At 39.0% G+C, this 25,062-nt stretch overlaps 1 protein-coding gene across 2 annotated transcripts in view; it reads left to right on the forward strand.

Moving 5' to 3' along the window:
- Positions 1–25,062, forward strand: part of CNTN1 (contactin 1) — a 137,772-nt gene that overhangs the window by 94,747 nt on the left and 17,963 nt on the right. For both annotated transcript variants that reach the window (XM_075209055.1, XM_075209056.1), the window contains 5 exons: positions 1,133–1,250; positions 1,956–2,106; positions 5,502–5,629; positions 10,107–10,282; positions 24,751–24,871. In XM_075209055.1, the coding sequence (XP_075065156.1) occupies positions 1,133–1,250; positions 1,956–2,106; positions 5,502–5,629; positions 10,107–10,282; positions 24,751–24,871 (694 nt within the window). The remainder of the gene's footprint in view (positions 1–1,132; positions 1,251–1,955; positions 2,107–5,501; positions 5,630–10,106; positions 10,283–24,750; positions 24,872–25,062) is intronic.

Below are 25,062 nucleotides of genomic sequence, written 5' to 3' on the forward strand. Positions count from 1 at the left end.
ACAAAGAATTTATTTTTTTAACCTTTTCAAAATAGCAAGTCTCTTTCCTAGTTGTAAATTAGCTTCAGAATGTAAGAGTAAGTAACATCCACCATAATTCATTGTGAGCAGGGGCTGGGTGGCAGGGGGGCATCTGCCCCTTTGGCCGGTCCCATAGTGTGCTTCCTTGGGCAGGGTCACTGGGTCATCTGTATTTTTTTCAATCAAAATAGGCTGCTGAGTCAGGTCATACCCCCCGGGTTAAAATTTGCCAGCCCTCCCCTGATTCTGAGCCAGCTGGGACAGTTTCACGTAGGAAAAGCTTAGCTGTGTAAAAGTAGCTGAAACCCCCCTTGCTGCATCACAACACATGTTGAGGCCTAGGCACTGGGCAGTAGGGGGAATCACCTATCCGAAGAGGTCATCCAAGGGTTGGATGTGAGGAGTAAGTGATCTGTTCGCATCCTACCCTGAGACAACTTCTTTCTACCCTGTTAATCAAAGGGTTGAGGTAAGTAACATTTTTCTCAAAGCATACACAGCAAAGTACAGTTTTCTCACATTATACTCCCATTAACTATCTGTTTTTTGGAAGGACAGTCCTCTGTTACACCCATTTGAAAGTTTCCTCTTTTGGATCTCTGGTAGATCTGTATGGATATAAACTTCTCCAGTGGCTTTTCCATTGGCTGTGCTTGACACTTAAATATCTTAATGGTTTCCACTCCTTTTATTACATTTGTGTCGTGTTTGTAGCGGTGTACAGTGTGCTTTGTTTTATGGTCATTTACATCTGAAAGCCCACTTAAGTGTTTGTAACAATCTTAAGTGTGCATCAGTTACTGATTTTTGTTTCTCTAAGTAGTACCGTGCAGTGCTATTTGCAAAGCACGTCTCATACATTTTATCATTGATAAATGTAAGTGGGAGCTATCATATTACTAATTAAAGGTAATTGTCAACACTCCTTACGCTCAGCATTGGTTCCCACTGTATCTTAAATGAAGGATTATGATCAACAGTTATATATCAGTGATTAATCTATCAACTATGTTTGCATGTATATTGGGATGATCAATCTAATGCAGATTAGCGAGATGTTATTTGAAACTCTGATGTGCAAAATGTTAATATTTGATTTGTTTTCTTTCAGTATGGTAAAGGTGAACTGAAAATTCGAGGACTAACTATGGCACATGCTGGAATGTATCAGTGTATAGCAGAAAACCACTATGGTGTTATTCAAGCAAACGCTGAGCTAAAGATCCTTGGTTAGTGACTCTGTTTTCCTGTGACAAGAGCATATTAAACATGTTTATATAATCACACTCAGTGGCTGAATTGGAAATATAGAAGAGGTGGTAAGGAAATATAGTGGTGGTATGAAAAATGTAAGTGGGAATGCAAGTGGATGGAATTTGATAATTTAACACTGAAGGCAGTAGGAGAATTGGTGGTGTTGCATACACCCGTAGACATCCCAACTTCAACCACTGATCACACTAGATTTTAAAGAGAGTAATAGATAACAGTTTTCTCTTAATATTCTCATGAATGGAAGTAAAATAATGTGACTTACGCTTGCTGGGCTCATGTAATTGTGTACTTTCTTTATGTACTTTAATTTTTAATCTAAAGTGGGATTGGTATTATTGTTTATACCCACTAGGAACATAATTACATTTTATCACCAGTGTAGTTAGAACTCCTGTCATTCTAGAGATCAGTGACCAGAAGCTCTTTGTTAAATACATCTTCAGTACTCACTGACACGCAGAAAGTATTAAGTATACTATAGGCTGCATTTCAGGTGCATCCTGTGCCTCAGTACCAACAGAAGGCACTTTGTTTGCACATTTTGGAAATTGATTGAGCAGCTTTCCTTATTTACCACCTTACCACTCTGTAACCACCCTGAATACATAACCTTTCCATTAACTATGTACATTTCTTGATATTTATTAATTCATATTTAGCTTTAGCACCAACATTTGAACTAAATCCTATGCGAAAGAAGATCTTAGCTGCAAAAGGAGGTCGTGTCATTATAGAGTGTAAACCAAAGGCTGCTCCAAAACCCAAATTCTCCTGGAGTAAAGGAACAGAACTTCTTATAAACAATACCCGGTTAGTACAAATAATTTCTGTTTTTCCATTGGGATTGGGGTTGGGGTCTACTAAAAGGGAAAATACTACTTTATTTTATGCAACTGCTTTTAGGCTTTAAAGGGCTCTGAACAGCAGCGGGCCTCATTATGGATGAGGCCTTGTGCCTCGGTTTGTACAAGTGCACCTAGATTTCTGTCACAGAGCATAGGCTTTTGGAGCAAGATGGTGAGGTTTGCGGAGGAGCAGAAGTTTGCACCAGCCGATGGAAGTTTAATTTTGTACTTCCTCTTAGCCAGAGAAACACATTTTAATATGTCACTTTATTTGTGGTTTTAGAAACTTGTAAAGAACAGTTGTGAAAGCATATACAAACATACATAGTAAACAGAAATAACATGTTTAACAATATTAATTATCTAAACGAACACTCGGATGTTCATAAGTAGTGTATAAAAAATGCTTTGGTATAGTATATGCAAGTGTTAAGTGATTGGGGAATTATGTGGAATGAGGATAAGGGGTTATGAAGGGCGTTATATAGGTCTTGGGGCTGAGGTTGAAGCTTGGTGTCCCTCATGTTCTATCACAGAAAAGTAACAGTGCTAGACACTGATAATCATTTGACTTACCGTATATGAAATAATATTAACTGAAACATTACATAACTAGATCTAAAAGTCCACCTGTAGAGTCCTTCTGAGAGGCTGACCTGTAGTGAAAAGATTGTGTGAACTTGTGATATCTATTATTTAAATAAGCTGTGAATTTTTCCATTGTCGCTAAATGCCATACCTTGTTATAGACTATATGTAGGGAGGGTGCATCTGGATGTTTCCAGCCGCTAGATATCAATCATCTGATTACATTAAGGATTTACACAGCTGTATTATCATCACATATATATATATATATATATATATATATATATATATATATATATACACTTACACACACACACACACACACACACACACACACACACATAACGCCTTGGGCTCAGCAGGAAAGCCCAAGGCTTTGTGTGTGCGTGTGTGTGTGTGTTTGTGTGTGTATATATATATATATATATATATATATATATCGGTGGTAATCGCTAACACAATTACCACAATTATGACACCCACCTGACCTACAAAAAAACCCCGAAAGTATTAAAAAGCAATCTCAATATTAATAGACTTACCTGAAAAGCGACTGTCTACATCACCGATGATGCAGAATGCTGACCGCAAGTGTTTTCGAATGAAGACCTGTCCGGCACTACACTCTACTGTCATCGCGACTTCTATGAAAGTTAATTTAAAGTGGCAATGTCAGGTTAAGTGTTTAAACACTTAACCTGCGAGGTCCAGACATTGCCACTAATTGTAATTGATTAAGATATAGGTACTTGCTCTAATGATAAACCATACAAAACAATACTAAATAAAAAAATAATAACTTAAAATGTGAAAAAGGTGGATTCTTCTGCCCCTCTAAACCTAGCACACGTGTTAACATGCCCATTCCACACCACTGTACGTACACTAATAAAATCAATTTATTTATGTCTGTACCCCATCGCCTCTCAAATCTGGAATTCACATAAAATCAAACAACAATTTTCTGCAAGTGGGCTCTGCCAATGGGAACCACATATACCATCCCTAAATGTGGAGTTATATAGGGGGCTTAGTTAGGTGCACCTATTCAATGGTTTATGGTCCTTTATAATTATTCAAATGGTCTGGAAGGAAGTTAGACTATTTGAGGCTGATGCAGAGGAGTTTGCAAAATGGGCGTAAATGACTTAAAAGATAAAAAGCACAGAAAAAAAGCAAATTTGCACCCAAATGCAGAGCTGTACACATCTCGAGATGTGTCCACCTCCACATCGGCAGCATATGTGCCTGGTTTATGACTAGTCATCACCTGCCCTGTAGCAGGTTCAAAACATAAGCCTCAGGTTTAAATGCATATTTCTGCAGGTCTACATGTTTACTGTACTCGGCCAACATTAGAACACCCCTTACTTCTCCCTTCTTTACTCTCCAGGCTCAGATGGCTGTAAGTGCTAAAATTGCAGCCATTACTTATAGAAAATGTTACTCATCATTGCCAAAAACATTAATTATCTTTACCAAAACCACACCTTCCCAGCTTACCTCACTACTGACACTCTAAGGGCTAGATTTACTAAGCTGCGGGTTTGAAAAAGTGGGGATGTTGCCTATAGCAACCAATCAGATTCTAGCTGTCATTTATTTAGTACCTTCTACAAAATGACAGCTAGAATCTGATTGGTTGCTATAGGCAACATCCCCACTTTTTCAAACCCGCAGCTTAGTAAATCTAGCCCTAAGTCTCTGTCATTAATCTTCATTAAGGTGACATGTCCATAAGGGGTCTTTTATAAGAGTCTTTTTTTGAGCAGATATGTCCTTGGTCTGCTATTGTGAAATAAAGAACATGTGGCCCTTATATAACTTGTTGTTTTCTGTATTGTGCAATACGTGTTTATCCATTCTCTTAAAAGCACAGACACATAAAATTCAACTTCATTAGTTCATTCTATTGAACTAATTGGTAATATAAAGTTTTTGTTAATTATTACTTTGACAGTGTTGGTTAATATGCATTATTTTTGTTGCTTACACTTGTTTGTTGAGAAAATAATAAAAATTTATAAAGATAATTAATTTTCTCCTCTGTACGTTGTTCCTGGTAAAACAGTTTAAATCTTAGGGGGGAATTTAATTGAATGCAAGGTGATGCGATGTGTCTCCGGACTAGTCTGCGGAGACACATTGTGTTTTTACTAAAATATCGGCTCCTTTTCCCTTGCATCCTATAGAGATGCATCACCAATTGAATTCCCCCTTACTGTGTCCCATTTGTACTTTTTCTTCACCAATTCAACTATTATCTTTCAATCATATCCAGTTATTCAATTACAACATGTACAGTCACATCACATATTGCATAAAATTATTCAATGTAATCCTAATGATGATTTATAAATGTGAATGTTAGCCACAGCTTAAAAACAATTGTATCTGTGTGTTTTTCCACATTTAGATCATTCTTTGTGTGCATAAATCAATCAATGATAAGATAATTTGTAAATGAGATTGTTCAATTACTATTCATAAAATCATTGCCTATGTGGGCATCTTAAAAATGCCTAAACTAACAATTTGTCCATTTCCCCCATCTGTTTGTCATGCTTCAGGATTGTTGTGGCTAACTTTGCTGCCATCTAGTGTTTCAAAAAGTTAACACAAACAAGTGTGCACATTCTCTACTATATACATTATGTGAAATATGTGAAATCTTTCATACATCTACAATGTTTCAATAAAATGTAAATATACATTAGAAACTGTCACTTTAAAGGAATATACATGTTTGCTTAATTTATCATTTCTTACTAGGGTATCTATCTGGGATGATGGGAGCCTGGAAATCGTTAATGTAACAATTCTGGATGAAGGCAGCTACACATGTTTTGCAGAGAATGATAGAGGAAAAGCAAATAGTACGGGAACACTTTCTGTTACAGGTAATACTGGTGGACAAAGTATTTAATTATCCTCACTAAATGTATAAATATGTTACTTGCACTACTTCATAGATTTACAGAGAAGCATACATATTAAAGCTGCATTACTGCTTAGATGACACTTTCCTAAGGTGGCTCCTCTCTCTAACTGGAGCACATGCTATTTAGGCAATAAACCTAAGGGGTGGGCACAGAAAACTGCTTCTGACTGAAAGCCAGAGAAATTCAACCGCTGGGAACTGATAGAAGCCACGTGCACATGAGAGAGCCTCCATCAGGACCAAAGAAGCAGATAAGACACACAATTGTGGCTTTTAAGAAATAAATCATGTTTAGGTGGAGTTCTTCTGAGGCCTGACTGTTTGTTCACATTTGCCACATGTGGTATATGTGGCATGAATATTAAATAAATATTGGCTTGACTCACTTCATCTGTATTACGCTAATCTGCTGTCATTTACCATCATTCCTGATCCTCCGATGCTGACAAAAGGCAGCAGGTTCACTTATCAGTGTATGAGAAGTACAACATTATTTGTTATATGGAGGGCGGCATAGCAAACTGAAGGATTTCCTCTGCCCTAATTGCTACCAAATGCTGCCCTCTTGGCAGAAAAGACCCTGGTTCTTTCTTCATGTGGCTGTTAAACATTATATCAAAAACTTCACCAACGGGCTCCAGTCCCATGTAATAAGGCTCATCCACTGGGAGCAGGTGGAGCTTGTCCTGTGCGCGGAGATGCAAGATCATTGGAATAAATTATTCCTGTTGTTAAATATAAGGATGTTAGGAGTCACAGAGGAGTTCCGCGACCATATAAAAAAAACAAGGCTGCAGTTCAGAGTACTGTGACCTCAGTAAAAGACAAATAATTTCACACAGGTCACAGTACTCTGAACTGACTCCTAATATTGTTATACTGTAAAATAGCTAGGTACATTTTTTTTTCATAATACCCATATACAAACATGTTCATACACAAAAAACATACAGATACATGTGCACATACATATAATCACATATTGAACTACATATAATAAATATATAAACATATCCATACATACACTAATAGATAAACATGCATACTTTCCTCACCTTTGGCAGGATGGACAATCACTACCTGCCTTGTGTGGTCCCCACTGTATTAGGGCTTTTAACCACTGGTGTTTCAACAATTTGCCTAATTTGCGAAATGCAAAGCATGAAAGCCCATATAAAAATAAAATCCATTAAATTCTGTGTCCATACCATTTTCCCTTCATACTTGTAACTGCATGCATTTGTGTTGCAATGCATTGTCACTGCACTTGAAAAAGTCCATTGCTCTATATTGAAGCTCTGTGTACATAACTACTAAAGGTTAACAAGAGCAGTTACACCAGTGTTCTGTATTTTTCCTTTTTATGTCAGTGTTCTATTAATTCCTTTCAGTGGGATTGTGCACTACATGTAGAAACCCGGGCCTGATTCATTAAGGCAAGCAAAGCAATAAACCATGTTACAATGCAAGGGGTGCGAATTAGTTTATTGTTTTACACCTAAGGAAATTATTAGCTTCTTTTTCATGCAGCACACAAATTTTGATAGCTTTATATTTACACTGAAATTTAAAGTTGATCTAGGACATGCCCCACTTTAACTCTAAATCTGTCCCCACATTTTAAATTTACACTCACCCTTCAATGCAACATGGTTTTGCCAAAGTGCAAATTTACTGCTTTTTTTAATTCGCTTGCCTTAATAACTCTGGCCCCCCCATGTCTAGTCTAAGGTTGGCTTTCTTTTGAGTAGGGGGACCCTACACTCATTGCCCCCTGATTAAATAGGGAGACTCCCAGGCTATATAGCCTAGGGCTGGTTGCCATTAAAAAAAGGAGGACCCCATATTTGTTGTGGGTACCAGCCAAGGCAGACTAGTGCGGAGGTTGGTTGAAGAATTTAGGAGGGGAGCACATTGTCTGTTTTTATTTAATTATTTTTAATATATTAAGTTTTTACCATTCATTTCAATAGGCCATTCATTTCAATGGAGTTTCTTCATGTGCTCATTTTTGAAACCCCATTGAAATGAATAGGCTATTGAAAGGAGTAGAAAAAGCTCCATGACACATGCACAAATTCATGCTATTGTATACTGCATGTGAAATGCATATAAAATGCATGAGCAAATGTTTTTTATGCTGTAAAATATATGCTTGTATTTGGCATGCTCTGTTGTCAGACAACAATATATTTTTTTAAATATTGGCTACAATGGCTATTTTGGACCATGCTCAATGACACTCCATTCATATGAGTTTGTCGACAATTTATGCCTTCCATTAAATTCTATTTAATATTTTATCAGACTCGAAATCTATTACTAGGAATAAGGCTTTTCTTCAGATCCATTAGCACCCACTGGGATGAAAGGCATCCTATTAAAGCATGTCCACATTCAGAGTGTCTTCTTCTGATACAATTTGAGTATGGGGCATCTTGCCAAAGCCATACACTCAAAGCCTTGATGAAGAGTATCTCCATTGGGGAAGACACATTAAATTACATTATTGTTCACTCCCTCCTTATTTAAGCATTTCAACTTCTTTTGTACACTGTTACTTATTTTTATTTGTAATTATAAAATAATAATAGTAATAATAAATAAGTGACTTATGATAACTTCAATGCTCTGAATGTGTCATTATTGGAGAAGGTGGAAATACACTTACATGACACTTTTTCTTTTTCTTTTTTTTTTTAATAGACATTTCATTGGTTTTTTTCAGATGAATAACAGAGTGGGAAACTGACATTACATGGGAATCAAAACATTGTTTAGTTTCCAAAGAACATAGACAGCATATTCAAAACAGTATATAATATCAAGGGAGAATGAATAAAGAGGAGAAGGAAAGGAAAGAGTGGAGAGAGATGGGGAGGGATGGGGGGAGTCACTAGCTAAAGAAGTGGGAAGAAAAGAATAGAGGAGATGGAGATCCAAGACATGAGAAAAAGAGAAAGTAAGAGTTAATAGGCTTTAGAAAGCCAGGGTGGGAGGGTCTGTGATAGTCAGTCCAAGGGTACATGACACTTTTTCATTCATCATTCATACAAATGTTTTTAATAATTAAATTATAATCCTAAAATAATTGGATAATATTAATAAAACCAAGGATCTCAAAATATAGTGTCCTGGAGAAGTCTCTCAGTAAGGGATATTATAATAGCTATGAGAAGAAAAGAGGTTTTATGTAGAATTCTGTATGATAAAGCACAACCCTACCTTCCACATTCCATTTTGAGGGCCCAACTAAAATGATCAGAATCTGCAGCATCTCTTTGCCTATAATGCATACTTTAAGTAAACAAAATATTTTAAAATGATCAAAACATGACAACTGACAATCTAATAGGGGATTTTTAAAGGACCGGCAGATGGGGTAACAGAGGGAGAAAAGAAGAGCAAATGTGGAGGCAGGATGATAAAACTAGTTGGAATAGAAGGTTATATGGTGCAGCAACAGAAGCTGGAACAGAAAGTGTTGATAAACAAAATGATGTAAGGGATTGTTAAACATCCAACAAGACATTATAATACAATTAGATACATCACCACAATCCCAAATAAAAAGTAATGTTCACAGTCACCAAACTGTAATGAGCTGTTGTCAGTCCTCCAGTTACAACAGGATCAGGAAGGGAATGAAAGGAACTTAGGACAAAGACTGTCATCCAAGGTGAATTTCAATAGAATGAAAAATATTGAGATCCAGGAACATGAGGCAAAGACAAAGTTAGGCATTGCTTGTAGAGGCCTACTGGTGACAAAACTGGTGGATTTTGTCAGTGTGGTGAGTGCACAAATGTTCTCCTCTATAATAACCCATCAATGCAAGTGCATGCACAGCATCATTGGTCCACCCAGGGCAAGCAAAACTGCTTCCCTTTGTCTTCTGTCTCTTCCTATCCCTCACTAGCCCTGTGATGTCTGTGGTGGAGCAACTTTCTTTTTTTTTTTCAAATTTCTTTTTTTTATTCACATTCCCCATTGATATTAATAACACCATATTTATTTTCTGCTGCGTTTCTCCAGTACTATGGATTAACTGTTTTTAGCCACTGTTTAAAGCTGTGGGATACAGAGGTCGCTTTTATGTTTAGGAGGTATGGGGATTAATCCAACAACAATACTTTATAACAAAACTGCAGTGAAAAGTTAAAACAATGAATAGAGACTCTTACACCACAAAGGATTTATTCTACTCAGAGGGGAAGGAACTGTGATATTCCCTTCCCCTCTATATAGGTGAAAAGGAAGTGGAGACAGCTAGCTGGCTCGTTAAGGTAAGTGAAGGGAGTGTAGCAGAATGGGGGACATAGAAATCTTGGGGCTCTCAAAGTTCTAATTACGCACCTGAATCAAGGTATGAATGTAGAACTATTTTTCTATGCTTTGTATTGATTTGTGATGTTATATATTTTCTAAACTTACAGCTGCCACAAAGATCACCCTTGCACCATCCAATGCTGATGTAACAGTAGGGGAAAATGCATCCATGCAGTGTCATGCATCTCATGATCCTTCTCTGGACCTTACATTTATCTGGTCTTTAAATGGATTTGTAATCGAATTTGATGATGACAGTAGCCATTATGAAAGGCATTTTAGGGTAAGTGGAAGAGAGCTACTGTTTATTTCAATTACTATCATATTCTTGAACATACTGTAAGTTTAAATAGTACCTGCTTGTTACCTAACTGCACCATATAATAATAACTCCTGCTTGTCACATACCTGCACCTTATAGAAATAAAAATGCATACATAGTAGAAAAATACAAAACAAACAGAACAGCAATTGTGCGACACAGAAGTGTGAGGTTACATATCTTGAAGGGAAAATTTTTTCCAGGAGCCTGATTACAATTTGAGACAATGGCATTGAGTACTTATTCTTGGCCATGTCTCAACCAGGTAGAAGGTCCTGAAACATCCACCAGGTAAGACTGTCTAATTATTCAGTAACACCACTATAAGAAGTTTTTACACCTGTACTGTAATAGTAAATAAGTTAAAAATGTATTAATAGCAACTTACAAAAGAATATAGTTATAACCAAACAATAACTCTACTGTGCAGTAGTAAAAATAAAGCTGTAAACAATAACTTTAGAGTAAAAAATAAACCTCTACGCACAAGGGACACCCACTCAGAAAGTTCTGGTAGTCACCCTGGCTGCCCCCCTAGGTTATGAAAATACAATATATTCAATGGAGAGCAAGTTCTGTTGGTGCTGTCATGCACCCTACCAAGGAAATGCTTGTTGACATCAGTATTATTAAGTCACATGGTTTTCTCTTTTAAACTCTTCGTTATTAGGCACACAATTTGAAACAATCAGTTATTCAGGAACAGAGCATTATTCCCTAGCACTTTAAATCACCATGCTCTTTTGCTGCTATTTTTACTCTGATTATCTTATAATCAAACTGTTATAAGAATACTTGTCCTGTGTGCACTTATGTGCAACATTCACATAAAATAATGTAATGTGCAACAATCAAAAAGCTTGCACAAAGCTAGTCACATCTACTCACCGCCTATTGTGGAGTGAATTCTTGGCCATTTTAAACATAGGATACATTTTTGCTTCCCTGCACATTCATGTGTACTGTTCCCTTCACATATGGCAGCAGTGGCTCCACTGTAATTATACCAATGTCCTCAAATATCATAGCATAACTCCAAAAGTTATAGCAGCATTGCCTCTCAAGGTTAAAACATCATCACTTTCACCACCACTTACAAGGCTCTCTCCAACACTACTGCCCCTTATATCTCTAACCTACTCTCCATTCACACTCCTGCCCGCTTCCTGCGCTCGGCCAACGACGGCCACCTCTCCTCCACTCTTATCACCTCTTCCCACTCCAGAATCCAAGACTTTTCCCATGCAGCCCCCCTTCTCTGGAACGACCTCCCTCGTTCCATCCGTCTCTCTCCTACACTGTGCTCCTTCAAACGTGCACTAAAAACTCACCTCTTCCTCAAAGCCTACCAACCATCTACTTAACCCCCATCTCCTCCCTTTTGCTCGTCCTCCCTTCTCTCCTCTTGCCTCAACTGGCTCCTCTTGTGCCTGGTCTGTTTACCCTCCCTTAGGATGTAAGCTCGTATGAGCAGGGCCCCCTCCCCTCCTGTCTCCATACCTGTTCTTCCGCTCCGTCTTTACTGCATATGACTGGCCGGTGTTTCTGAAGTATTGGTACTTTTTGTTCATTGTTCTGTATGGTTTCACCCTGTATAGTCTACTGTTAGTACTGTGTGCGGCGCAGCGGATACCTTGTGGCGCCTAACAAATAAATGATAATAATAATAATAACTTTCCATGGTTACAACAGCATTATTATCCCTTAAAATGACTCAGTATTGCCCCATAATGTTAAACCTAATGTGCCTCCCTTTATTTTATCAGCATTACCCAAAAAATAATAAAAGGCCTGATGGAATTATCAGTGGCAACCTGATTCTTCCTTACAGAGACTTTCAATCAATGTAGAGGAAACATAATTCTCGTGATTTTACTGGCTGCTCCATATGATTATCATTGTTAGCAGGGTGATCTAGTACACTGACCTATGATGTTTAGCAGTCTTTGATCAGTGGCTGGCTTAGCTTTGGTGGCTTTATGTGCACGATCCATCAAGAAGGCGTTATCAGTGAGGTGTTTAAAGAAGCCAGCAAGAAAATGAGGCAAAGAAGAGTTTGTCTTGAATTCTGGGACATGACGGATCCTCAGGTTGTTTAGGCGTGACCTGTGACCCTCTTGTTTCTCTGTAACAGATTTTATTTCAGAGCGGAGCAATGCTAGTTCACGTTCAGAAGTCAGTTGAGCATGACACATATCATCAGTTTTGGATTCAAGAATATCAGTCCTAGAGCCAAAGGCTGGTATTTCTGATTTGAATTCGGCAATAGCTTTTCTAAGTTCTTGTTGAAATGTGAGCTTGATGTTGTTCGCTAGGTTAGTGATAGCCGCTTGAACAGCATGATTAAGTTCAGCATCTGATAGACAGGGCTGATCAACGAGATGGGAAGGAGCTGCAAACATAGGGGCTGTGCCGACCGCTGTGACCTTCTTGGTTTTGTTACACATTTGCTAATACAGGCAGGGGCAAACGCAGTATTTGTAGAGGGGGGTTTCCACATCACGCTGACAGTGGGAATGACCAGCATGCATGAGGGTGTGGCTATAATTTTAGACAATGCTTGGCTGCACTCCAACTCTTCCTATCCCCATAATATACATGGGCAATGCTGCATGGACTACTGTTAGGTGCATGCAGCTCTCCCTTTTCAAGCAGAGCCATGTGAAGCTGGGGCAGGGTCCAGCCACCTCAATTATACAGTGCACCAGGCTTGAAGGGGGGTTTCCAGGCACTAGGAAATCATCCCCCCCTCGGTTTGCCTATGACAGTAAAAAATTGGGGGAGGATTTGGAAAGGCTGGGATGAGGTGCAGGAAAGGTGGTATGCTCCAATTAGCTAATCATGGTCCCTCAGGGCCCAGGGCTCATGAGAAACCTACATTCAGTCACAGAAACTAAAGAAGAATGACAGTAGTCAGTGAGTCACAGCACAGTGTGTATGTGGGGGCTGTAGATATGCACAACAGTTCAGCAATTTGGTGTGCAGGACTTACTGAAAGTTGGAGCCAAGTTGAGGATCAGACTTTGAGCTATGTATCTGAGTTAGTGGGTCGCAGCACCTCAGCAGTATGGCAAGTCTTGGTGCCAAATATCAGCGTGATTGTAGTTCAACACTAGGCAGGTTACAGCCTGGGATGAGCTAGTGAAAAAGCTGAGAACCCTTGAGTGTCCTCTGGTCAGGTTGAAATCAAATTAACAGATAGTTTGCATGACAGAGCAGCTATGCAATGCTTGTAACAGATTGAATGGATGGTCTTGGTGCATCCAGATACTTAGATAATTTATGGGGTAAAGGCTGTATGAAGATAACAAGCCTCTGAAAAAGTGGCTGCAGTTAAAACTTAACAGAGAACTGAATATTCTGACGAATGTTCAAGGAGGGCTCTGCAGTAGATGGCAGCCCAGGAGTGTTGTCCATCCACAGAAAGTCCAGGGCGTAGATGAGACCACTTTGTGCAGGTCCCATTAGCGCACTTGAAAGTTGTCCAAAGGACAGGTCGCGGCCCCTATCAGTAGTGTCAGGCGAGATCCTAGGGGAGTAGATAATAAGATGTTATGCAGAGACACAATGGAAGTGGATGGAATGTAAGCTTTACAGTCAAGTAGCGGAGTGAACACAGATGCAGGGTGAACAATTCAACTAGCGCGTTAATGGAGGCTAGTGTGGCTTGAGCAATACAGTCTGTAGTGTAACAACACAATGAAAGTAGTTGCAGCATGAACAGTCCAGCTATCAGAGTAACGGTTACAAGTGCAGCTTAGCAATACAGCCTGAAATATAAGGACACAATGAAGGTAGTTGCAGCATGAACAGTCCAGCTAGCAGAGTAACGGAGACAAGTGCAGCTTTGGCATTTGGGCCTGTAGTATAGCAGCACAGTGAAGACAGGTGCAGCGTGAACAGCCCAGCCAGCAAGGTATCAGAGGCAGGTGCAGCTTGAGCGGTATAGCCCGTAGTACAGCAGCACAGCAGAGACAGGTCCAGCGTGAATGGTCCAGCCAGCAAGGTAACAGAGACAGGTGCAGTTTGAGCGGTATAGCCCGTAGTACAGCAACACAATGGAGACAGGTGCAGCATGGATAATCCAGCCAGCAAGGTATCAGAGGCTGGTGCAGCTTGAGCGGTATAGCCCGTAGTACAGCAGCACAGTGGAGACAGGTGCAGCATGGATGATCCAGCCAGCAAGGTATCAAGGACAAGGAGGCACTGAGGATCCAAAGTAAACATACAGGAGACAGACTAAGTCTAATCAGGCAGGTAACTTGATCAACAGGCACTGAGAAGAAAGAGGAAGTGCCTTTTCAAGTTTGGAGCCAGAACTGAGAACCAATGGGAAACATACAGAGGACACAAAGGCTCAGAGTCTGCGCATGCGCAGAACCAAAGCCAGGACGCCAGCAGCTGAAGTATGCTTCAATGGGGAACAGGTTAGTGTCTTGGTCTGCGGTTGTGGAAGCCGAATGAGCGCCGTGTGACATAGACTGTAGTGGTGACAGCTTGATTCAGGAAAGAGCAGTAAGGACGGTATTGCAATGGCCAATACAGAAGATTATAAATTCATAAAATAAAATTTATGCAGTGTCTTGTGTGCGATATGCCCATATTTTTAAATAGTTTTTAGATGTATGTAACAGGTTGTAGATATATATTGGATGTAAGGAACAAAGGACAGATTTGATTCAAGGATCATACCTAGTCAGCGAGCATGTGGGGTAGGATTTATTGTCATGTTGTCATCAGAAATTGAATGTCAGGTAGGTAACTTCTGTTGGCCTGTGGGATATAATATATATATATATATATATATATATATATATATAATTATTAGCTCTGACTTTACAAAACTAAGTGTGATTTGGCGAGAGGACATCCAAGAAGAGATGGCAGAAAGACAGTTACACAGGATGAAACAGGTGGTTAGAGATCCGTAGAAGATAGATAAATTTGGGTATCATCCACATAGAGATGATACTGAAATGCAAAGGAGCTTACTAGTTTCACAAGACTAGTGGTATAGATAGAGAAGAGCAGAGGGTATAGGACTGAGCCTTGTGGTACTACAACTGGAAGCAGAAAGGAAGTGGATCTAGAGAAATTAACACTGAAATAGTGATTTAATAGGTAGGATAAGAGCCACAATAGGACTATAGGACAGTGTCCTGAAGACCTATGGAATGTAGCATTTGTATTAGAAGAGAGTGGTGAACTGTTTCAAATGCAGTAGAAAGATCCAGGTGAATTAGAAGTGAGTTATCAAATCATTGACAACTTTTGTTAATGGAGTGTCTGAAGAGTGTTGGGAACAAAAGTCTGACTGAAGAAGGTCAAATAGGTTGTGTGAGGAAAGAAAGCATGTGAGGCGAGTGTAGGCAATTATCTCAAGAAGCTTAGAGGGACATGGGAGCTGAGATATTGGACATAAATTGAGAGTATGAGTCAGAATTTAGTTTTTTTCAGAGTAGGAGTAATCACTGCGTACTTGAATTATGATGAAAAAATACAGTTACAAGAGAGAGAGAGATTACAGATTTTAGTTAAGGTAATGGTATAGGATCAAGTGGACAGGTAGTAGAATAAGAAGATAAGAAGAGAATACATACATCATCTTCATTTTTGGGATCAAATAAAGAGAGAGTCATGGGAAATAATTTAGGTGGTTGTTTGTCGATGAAGAAGATTCCATTTCAAGTCAGATTTTATCAGTCTTGAAGTAGGAAGCAAGATATTGGGCACTGATAGTAATCAAAAGGTTTGGGGTGGGAAGTTTGAGAAGAGACTTAAATGTGTTAAAAAGGCATTTGGGTTTAGAAGCCTGAATAGGGGTGAGGGATTGGAAGTATATTTGTTTAGCAATCTCCAGAGCATTTCCATAGGAGTCGTAGATAGCAGTATATATGAGGAAATTATTAGAGGTATGGGATTTATGCCAATGAAGTTCTGCTTTGCAAGAATGTTTCTGAAGATGTTGTGTTACTGTAGTGTGCCTCGACTGACTTCGAAGTCGACATGGAGTATGAAGTATGAGTATGAAGAGTGGTCAGACCCACTTTATCAAGGGCTATTGCTAGGGTTTTGTGAAAATGCAGTACTTCCATTTCAGGAGAGTAGAATGTAGAAATTGGGGAGAGAATATGTTGGAGAGAGGTAGAAAACTTTTGAAAATTGATAGAGTTAAGATTTCTGTGGGTATGAGGAGGCTTGGTAGAGGTTGACAGCAGAGAGGTTAAAGTACTGGGGGAGAGCTTGTAGCTGATAAGGTGATGATCCAAGAGGGGGAAAGGAGTGTTAAGAAAATCATGAACTGAGCATAGTCTAGAGGAAACAAGATCAAAGCAGTGGCCATCCTGATGAGTAGAGGAATCAGTCCACTAGGAGAGGCTGAGGGAGGATGTTAAAGAGAGTAATTTGGAGGCACAAGTAGAATGTGGATTATCAATGGGGATGTTGAAATTGCCCATCTCATCCTCTGACATAAGAAATGAGGGAGCCATGCAGTGAAATTTTCAAGAAATTGTTGGTGCTTCCAGGTCAGGAGGTGTGGGTCAAGTGGATGCCACCATATGAAAGGGCTGCAGATGAGGCAGTGAAATCATGTTTCTGTTATGGCAGAAGGTTGAGATTGTTTGAGAGAAAGAGGTTGTGTATGGAGTTAAGCTTGTTACAAATAGACCATACATTCCATAGAGCACATTTAAATGACTTGAAATTAAATGAAAGAAATAATATACAAGTAAAGTGTTTTAGGTTAGTTGGCTTTCTGTAGTGTTCTGAATAAGATATAGGTGTATGGGAAATGTGGGGGTCGGGGGACCTAGATTGGTCATAAATCACCAGCTAAAAGAAGTAAGAAAGAGAGAAAAATCATAAAGATGACTGTAAGATGTCTGACCTGTGAGTGTTAATTAGAGGTAGTAGTGAAGGGCAATGTGGACAAAGGTGTATATTGCAGGAAGGTTGAAGGATGATATAGGCCAAAAGATAATGCCATGAAAGGAGAAGAAGGATAGCAATTGTTTAAACCGGCGGTTCCCAAACTGTGCGCCGCAGCTCCCAGGGGTGCCGCGGCGCTGTCACTGGGGTGCCGCGGGCCAGCCATAAAAAAAAAAAAAGAACACAGAAACTTACCAATCCGTCGGGCACCGGGACCCAGCAGCCTCCTCTCTCCCGCAGCTGTCACTGAATATTGACGTCAGTAACAAGCTGCGGGAGAGAGGAGGCTGCTGGGTCCCGGGGCCCGACGGATTGGTAAGTTTCTGTGTTCTTTTTTTTTTTTCATGGGTGGCGCCTGGCGCGGGGCAGAGTGAGAGGGATCGCGACAGCGGGGCAGATGATGGAGACAGCAGGGCAGATGATGGAGACAGCGGGGCAGAGGAGGGGGACAGATAGCAGAGGATGGTGACAGTGGGGCAGAGGAGGGGGACAGAGAGCAGAGGATGGTGACAGCGGGGCAGCAGAGGGGGACAGAGAGCAGAGGAGGGGCAGAGGAGGGGCACAGCGGGGCAGAGGAGGGGGACACAGCGTGAGAGGGGCAGTGGAGGGGACAGCATGTGAGAGGGCAGAGGAGGGGGACATTGTGAGAGAGGGCAGAGGACGGGGGACATCGTGACAGAGCAGAGGAAGGGGGACAGCGTGACAGAGGGCAGAGGGGGCAGTGTGAGAGAGGGCAGTGTGTCTGGATGCAGAGGGGGCAGTGTGTCTGGATGCAGAGGGGGGCAGAGTGCCTGAGGGCAGAGTGTCTGGATGCAGAGGGGGCATTTTTGCATACAATTAAATAAGTATTCCTGTCCTGACCTAAATACTTATTACAATTTTTTGACCCAACTACTTCTAAAACAGGACTGCTCAATAATTATTTTGGAGGGGTGCCTTGAAAAAATTTCTAGACTCTAAGGGTGCCGCGAACTGCAAAAGTTTGGGAACCACTGGTTTAAACATTGGGATTTAAGAATACAGGGCAAGAAACAGAGGCAAATAAAACTTAAGAAGTGTAGAGAAAAAAAATACCTAGTTGCAATGTCCAGTGCTGTTAGAGAAGAAGTCATTTTGGAAGAAGTCATTTTGTAGTGGATGTAGATTCTTTCTGGATGTCTTCAGTTGTTGTTCAATAATTGTTGTTTAACTGCATTTCATAAATTTTGTGAGAAAAGCCACTTAGTGTAGGAAACCCCAACACGTCACACACCAAACATATTTCCCAGTAAAGAGAATGCTAAGATATAGTGAGGCTGATTTCTGTAGACATCACATCTGTGATAATTGGTCAGCTGATTAGAGGTGGGGGAGAAAAAAAAGAAAAAAAATGTTAGTCTTATAAAGGCTAAATGAGTGTCAGTGTCATAAAAAATGCTTCACTGCAACTCAACACAGGTTATAGCAATCGATAACAAATTTCTATTACATACTTTTAAAAAAGCACAGTTGCACAGATGAAAAGTACAAATTAACGAGATGAGGTTCAGATTAGGAGAGGATGTACATACTATTAAAAAAACACATATATTATTTAGAATTTATATTTTATATAATTTACAATACATCTTAACAGAGACAATCATAGTTTCCACTTTGTGACTAGATTTACTGTTACAGTATGTTACTTAGTTAAGTTGCAGTTCTCCTGTACACCTAATTTGTGGTCAGGAATTGCTGATGTCTCCACTACATGTATTGCTTTGTAAGCCTTCTTTCTGCTACTAAGCTTATACTGTCTTAAGGAAGCCATACCACAAACAATATGTTCAGTTTATTACAATCTGTTCACAAAGAAGCTATGTTTATTTTGTTTTTACACCAAGCCAAAAATATTCCCTTGTGAGTAATACTGTTAAATGCTGGCTAACCACTGGAGACATTTATAAGGTGGAACCCTGATGTGGTAGTAATAGGAACACATATCATTTTAAAGCTATTTTAGGAAACCTCAGATCTGCATGTTACAGCAACACTTCCAAAAATATGTTTTTGTCCCCGTTTATATTACAAAATGATTCAATGATATGACCCTCCTTTCTCATAATTCTTTAACAATGCTTTTTTAAGATTTTAGCAATTATTAGAAGCAAAAACAGGGGCAGTTAAGTGAACATTGTGACATTTGAGAGCCGAACATACATATTATATTTGTAAACACATAAACACACCGATTTCCAAAACTGTAAAATATGTAGGCTTGCAGAGCTTTTCTCTTTGTGCAATCTGCCTATCTGTCTACCTAACACATTAATAGGTGTACACCAGTGCTGGGAAACAAAAACAGGTGGCATACAAAGCATACCAGCCCACATTAATTTCTGTCTGTTGGAATTATGACCAGCTCAGTGTGGAAATCATAAAATGTCACTTGATAATTCTGCCAAAATTATGGTCTGAGTTTCCATGTTTAGACCGACACCTTCATCCATTCACTCATGAGTCTTTCTGACACAGTTCTCTCCTTGTTCACTTCTTACCTATCCAATTGTTACTTCAGAGTTTCTACCACTGTCACCTTGTCACCTTCATCCTTACTATATGTTGGGGTCCCACATGGCTGTCAACCTTTCTCCCTTTACAGTTCTTTTCTAGGTGAACTTATTCGCTTAGTCAGGCTCCAATACTACCTCTACACTGACAACACCCAAATCTACCTCTCCTCCCTGACCTGTCCCATTTTCTATTTTCTCATATGACCAACTGTCTATAAACCTCTCTCTATTTTCATATGGATGTGCTAGTGCTACCTAAAACTCAACATGTCCAAAACAGAGCTTATAGAATTCCTTCCAACAGGGCTTCCCTCCTCACAGGGCTAATCACATTCTTTCTTCTCAGAGTCACCACTTTCCCTCAAATTTCCCTCACCATCAGCAAGACCACTATTAGCAACACCACAATTTCCTCAGTCACTCAAGCCCACTGTCTTGGTTTTATTCTTGACTCTCTGCTTTTCTCTTCAGATCAAGTTTCTCTAGCAGTCCTGTAGATTTTGCCTTCTAAATATTGTCAGAACATACTCCTTTCTTACCTAAGATACAACCAAAACTAACCCATTTGCTCATCATCTCCCACCTTGACTACGTCAAGCTCCTGTTGACCTTTCCTATTTAATCTAACAGGGCTTTAATATGTACCTACATCCTATGGCAAGACTGATCATCCTCATCATTTAACATCAGCTGCACCACTCTACGAATTCCAATACTGGCTCTCCCTGTTTTCTAAAATTAGATTTAAATTACTCACTCTTAATTACAAAGCTACAAACAACACCACCTCTTCACACATCTCAAACCTCACCTCAAAAACTTGCCCTCACATCCTCTTAGATCTGATCTTTCCTCCTCTATGATAACCAGCTCTCACTCCCACCTTCAGAACTTAAACTATGTCCCTATTCACCTATGGAATTCCATACCACACCTGATCAGATTATCCTCCAGTGTTCAAATCTTTACATGCATTCTGAAAACCCTCTTTACTGGAGCCTACCGACTCCCAACTTTACTATTCACACTGGCACACCGTTGCTGCTGTCCCACAATCACTCCTCTTGTCTCAGCTCTGCCCTCCTTCCAGCAGATTATAAGATCTCGCAAACAGCATAGTCCCTACCACTTTTATCATGTCTGCTGTTTTTTTTACTATCTTGTATGTCCGTTTTATACATTTTCCCCAGTGTGCGATATTACAAAGCACCATGGTACCTTAGCCTTACAAACCAGCAACAGATATAATGATCCACTTATATGTCTCCATTTTCTTACTGAATACTGTTTAGTTAAGCCCCATTTATATCTTAAATGAACCATTAGATTAAATGTGTTTGAATATTTAAATGTTAATACACTAATCGAAAAGTGTCTAGAAATGTGTAAAAATAGACACATTCATATATATACTGTATATATATATATATATATATATATATATATATATATATATATATATATATATAAAAGTCTATGTGAAAAAGTGTGCTAGGTAGGAGAAAATAATAAATGAAAAAAGAAACATAATATATGTAAACCAGCCAGCTTACCTTACAACTACCTATACCATAAAAACCCTCCACGTCGATGCTAACTGAAATACACAGGCTATATCAATACACATAGGTATTAAGCATGGGGGGTATCAAGATGCATTGAAGAATTTATATATATAATGAAATGCAGCCAGCTGTTGGTAACTACCAGAGATACTAAGACTAGACTAGAAAATACACGTCTTACAATAATGTAAAGCAATTTGAGGGCTCTGACTCAAGCCAGGCAATCTCATAGTCAGGCAAAGACGTAAAGATGTAACCCAAACTAACCAAGAACGGTTTAGTGAATATCATTTACTGGTCTTAAGAATACTCTCACATTATACAGTGTTGGTGAAGTATTTGTCGATTAAGCATTTTAAAATGCAGTGTATACAATAGGTGATTTATTTTGTCGTTGCTGCTAACCTCATCTTATTGTAAGAATATTATAGCTTGACTGTATAAAGCACATTCCATGTAGATATTCACATAGTTTGTATTATTATTATTCCAGTATTGTTTGATATCAATCCAATTTTTGGTCTTTTGTAATTAAACGTGCTCCCCATGAACAAATCTTAATTATTGTTTTGATAGGATAAGTTAGCATTATTAGTAATAAAATCCTTTAACTATGCATTCCATTGGATTAACTAAGCTCCCTACTTATGAGGAGGTCACAATTTGACCAGAATGTGAATAATTAAATATGTATCCTTCACTGTGTAGTACTGTATATTATGCACTAAAATGTTTACAAAGCCTTTTAAACATGAACATGTGAAGTGGAAAGATACAGAATGTAGAGATCATTTAACATAGATTTATGCAAAAACACAGCACGCAAAAAGGATACTCCATTCCTTAGAACTAATGTGAAAAGTCCATATATATTACACTTAAAATACTCTGGACCTGATAAAGATTTGAACACCACTTGTATTTTGCGGTTTAAAAAAAAGAGCACAGAACTTGAGCGTTGTTCCGAACTTATTTAATTCCAAACAGATCTCAAGATGCATTTCGATTTGAATGTAGGTGTAATTACACTCTGCCTGAACGTTACTTGTCATATGTTAACAGACAGAACAGAGTGCAGTATATCCACAAGGATATTTGCTCTTCCACAAATGCTGCCATCTTGTTATACAAACCCATCTGTTTTGGTGGAAATGTAGATGCATCTCTGCAAATCAAGCTGTATGGTGCCACCAAAGAGGGGTTTGTGCGGCACTGTTTTGAGTTTCAGAAATGCAGGCAATTGTGGAGCACCGTAATCAGCAAGTCACCCCAAGCCTATTAAATCATAAATATAACTTTGCTATGACTCATGATCCTGAATGTTTGTATTCCTTGCAATATACAGTTCCTCTTTTATTACCCGTATATACTCGAGTATAAGTCGACCCGAATATAAGCCGAGGCACCTAATTATACCACAAAAAACTGGGAAAACTTATTGACTCGAGTATAAGCCTAGGGTAGAGTGAGAGTTTAATGAACAGTGAAGTAAAACATGAAGCTGTGGTCAGAGGGAAGGAAATCTCCCAGACATGGCATGAAGTCCCATTAATCCAAGAGGATGTTTTCCTTTCAGTTAACCATAGGAAAGAGGGCATTATCAGACCTACTCAGAGAACCTGAGGTTGGAGAAATATATGGAGTTTTGTTCTTTTTGCTTTCTCAAGTTTGCTGTCTCCAATTGAAACTCCCCACAAAACAGTTATCTGAGTGAGTGCTCTCACTGTATTGCGTTTTCAGTAGATCATATGAAGTGGAACAAGTGCGTTAATCCCCTCAGTGTGAGGAGAGGCAAAAACATGCAAAGTTCAGCTCAACATAAAGAGCGCACACAGCCCACCCCACATGCCACATTTACCGCTTACCCGGCAGCCATAGGATGTTCTTAGTACACTTGTTTTTTTTATCATGTCCAACTTCAACCCGAGGGGGGAGGGGGAGGGGGATAGGGAGAGAGAGTTCATCCTTTTACTTACCTCCGCAGAGACTAGGTCAGTCAGGGTTCGTGTGCGCGGAGACTAGGTCAGTCAGGGTTCCACCTCCGCAGTGGAACGCATGTGCGTTCCAAATGCCGAACTTCCTGTCCGTGGAACGCACATGCGTTCCACTGCGGAACTTACGGCAACAAGCACCAAACTCCTGTAAGTTGATTTTTTCTTTCTCTTTCTCTTCAGCCCTTAAGCGGAACTTAAGGGCTGAAGCTATGGAGGCAGGCACCACCCTCGTTATGGCCGTGCATTGTGGTCCTGGAGTATCACTCGAGTATAAGCCGAGGGGGAGCTTTTCCAGCACAAAAAATGTGCTGAAAAACTCGGCTTATACTCGAGTATATACGGTAATAGTAATATAACTGCAAATTATCACTAGGTTTGTTTTTTGCTGACTGTAATGCTCATACTATGTTTTTATTTTGTACAGCATGTATGGACATCTCTACAGTATTATATATCTGCTCTGTAGTTTTGGTGTCATTTTAGTTATATTGTATGCTGTTATTCTGTATGACATATAAATGTACATTTAGCTTAAGTAGAAATTTAAAATATTATACAATTGTATTATTACAATGTCCCAGGGTCATATCTAATTGATGGGGTGCAGTCTGCTATGGTATGACTATAAATCTGTTAAGCAGGTTTCTGGGTCTGGGCCTTCTGAGCACCTGGCAATGCCACTGTCTTAAATCAGACATGGGTATTTATAAATATACATTTATGGGAGTTTGGGTGGGGAAGAGGAAGCATCCAGTGGTCAGTAGATGAACACTGTTAACATGATCCTGGAATTGTTGATTAGTTTGTACAGTGGATGGGACTATTACTGTGTAAGTTATGGTCAGGGTGAGTTTTGGTACAGAGAGGCAGATAGCATTGCTATCTAAGGGCATACATTTACATTGGATAGAACAGAACATTCTTAATAGAGATGTTTTCTAACAGTCTACTTTTTGCATGAATCTCTGTACAACTGTTCTCAATTATAAACCATAATAAGTTCACTAATCTTGCATGAATATTGTATTTAGCAGTGCATATGTGTTAAGACAGATCATGAATTTGTATTAGATTACTGCTTTTACCTCTTGATGTTTAATTGTGGGAATACTATGGCATGATGTGCACAGTATTTCAAATCGATCTATATATATATATATATATATATATATATATATATATATACACACACACACAAGTGTATATATATATATATATATATATATATATATATATATATATATAAAAAAATATATTATATATTATTTTTTTTTTAAATCTTGTTATGGAAATAAATTATGTTATATAGAATAGCACTGCAAGATAGTTAATGATATGATTAATTCTTAAGTATATTTTAGAAATACTGTATCTGTTCTGAATGTCTGTACCATCTTTTCTGACAGAATGATATTGGCAGTGAGCTCATTATTAAAAATGTCCAACTCAAACATGCTGGGAGATATATTTGTATTGCTCAAACCATTGTGGACAACTCCTCAGCGTCAGCTGAACTGGTTGTCAGAGGTAAGAATTTCTATGCGCTTAAACAGTATGTATTTTAGCCAATATCTGTATACATTTCTTGTACTCGTGCAAAAATGAAAGGGAAATTATCATTTCCTTAAACTCTTGATGCTTGTATGGAATCCCGGATAGTATTTAAGAAAACTGTAGTGATTCTGTTGTTTGTACTCACCAGTAAGTTTCAAGCTAAG

This window comes from Mixophyes fleayi, chromosome 4 (genome assembly GCF_038048845.1).
Source record: "Mixophyes fleayi isolate aMixFle1 chromosome 4, aMixFle1.hap1, whole genome shotgun sequence".
Lineage (NCBI taxonomy): Eukaryota > Metazoa > Chordata > Amphibia > Anura > Limnodynastidae > Mixophyes > Mixophyes fleayi.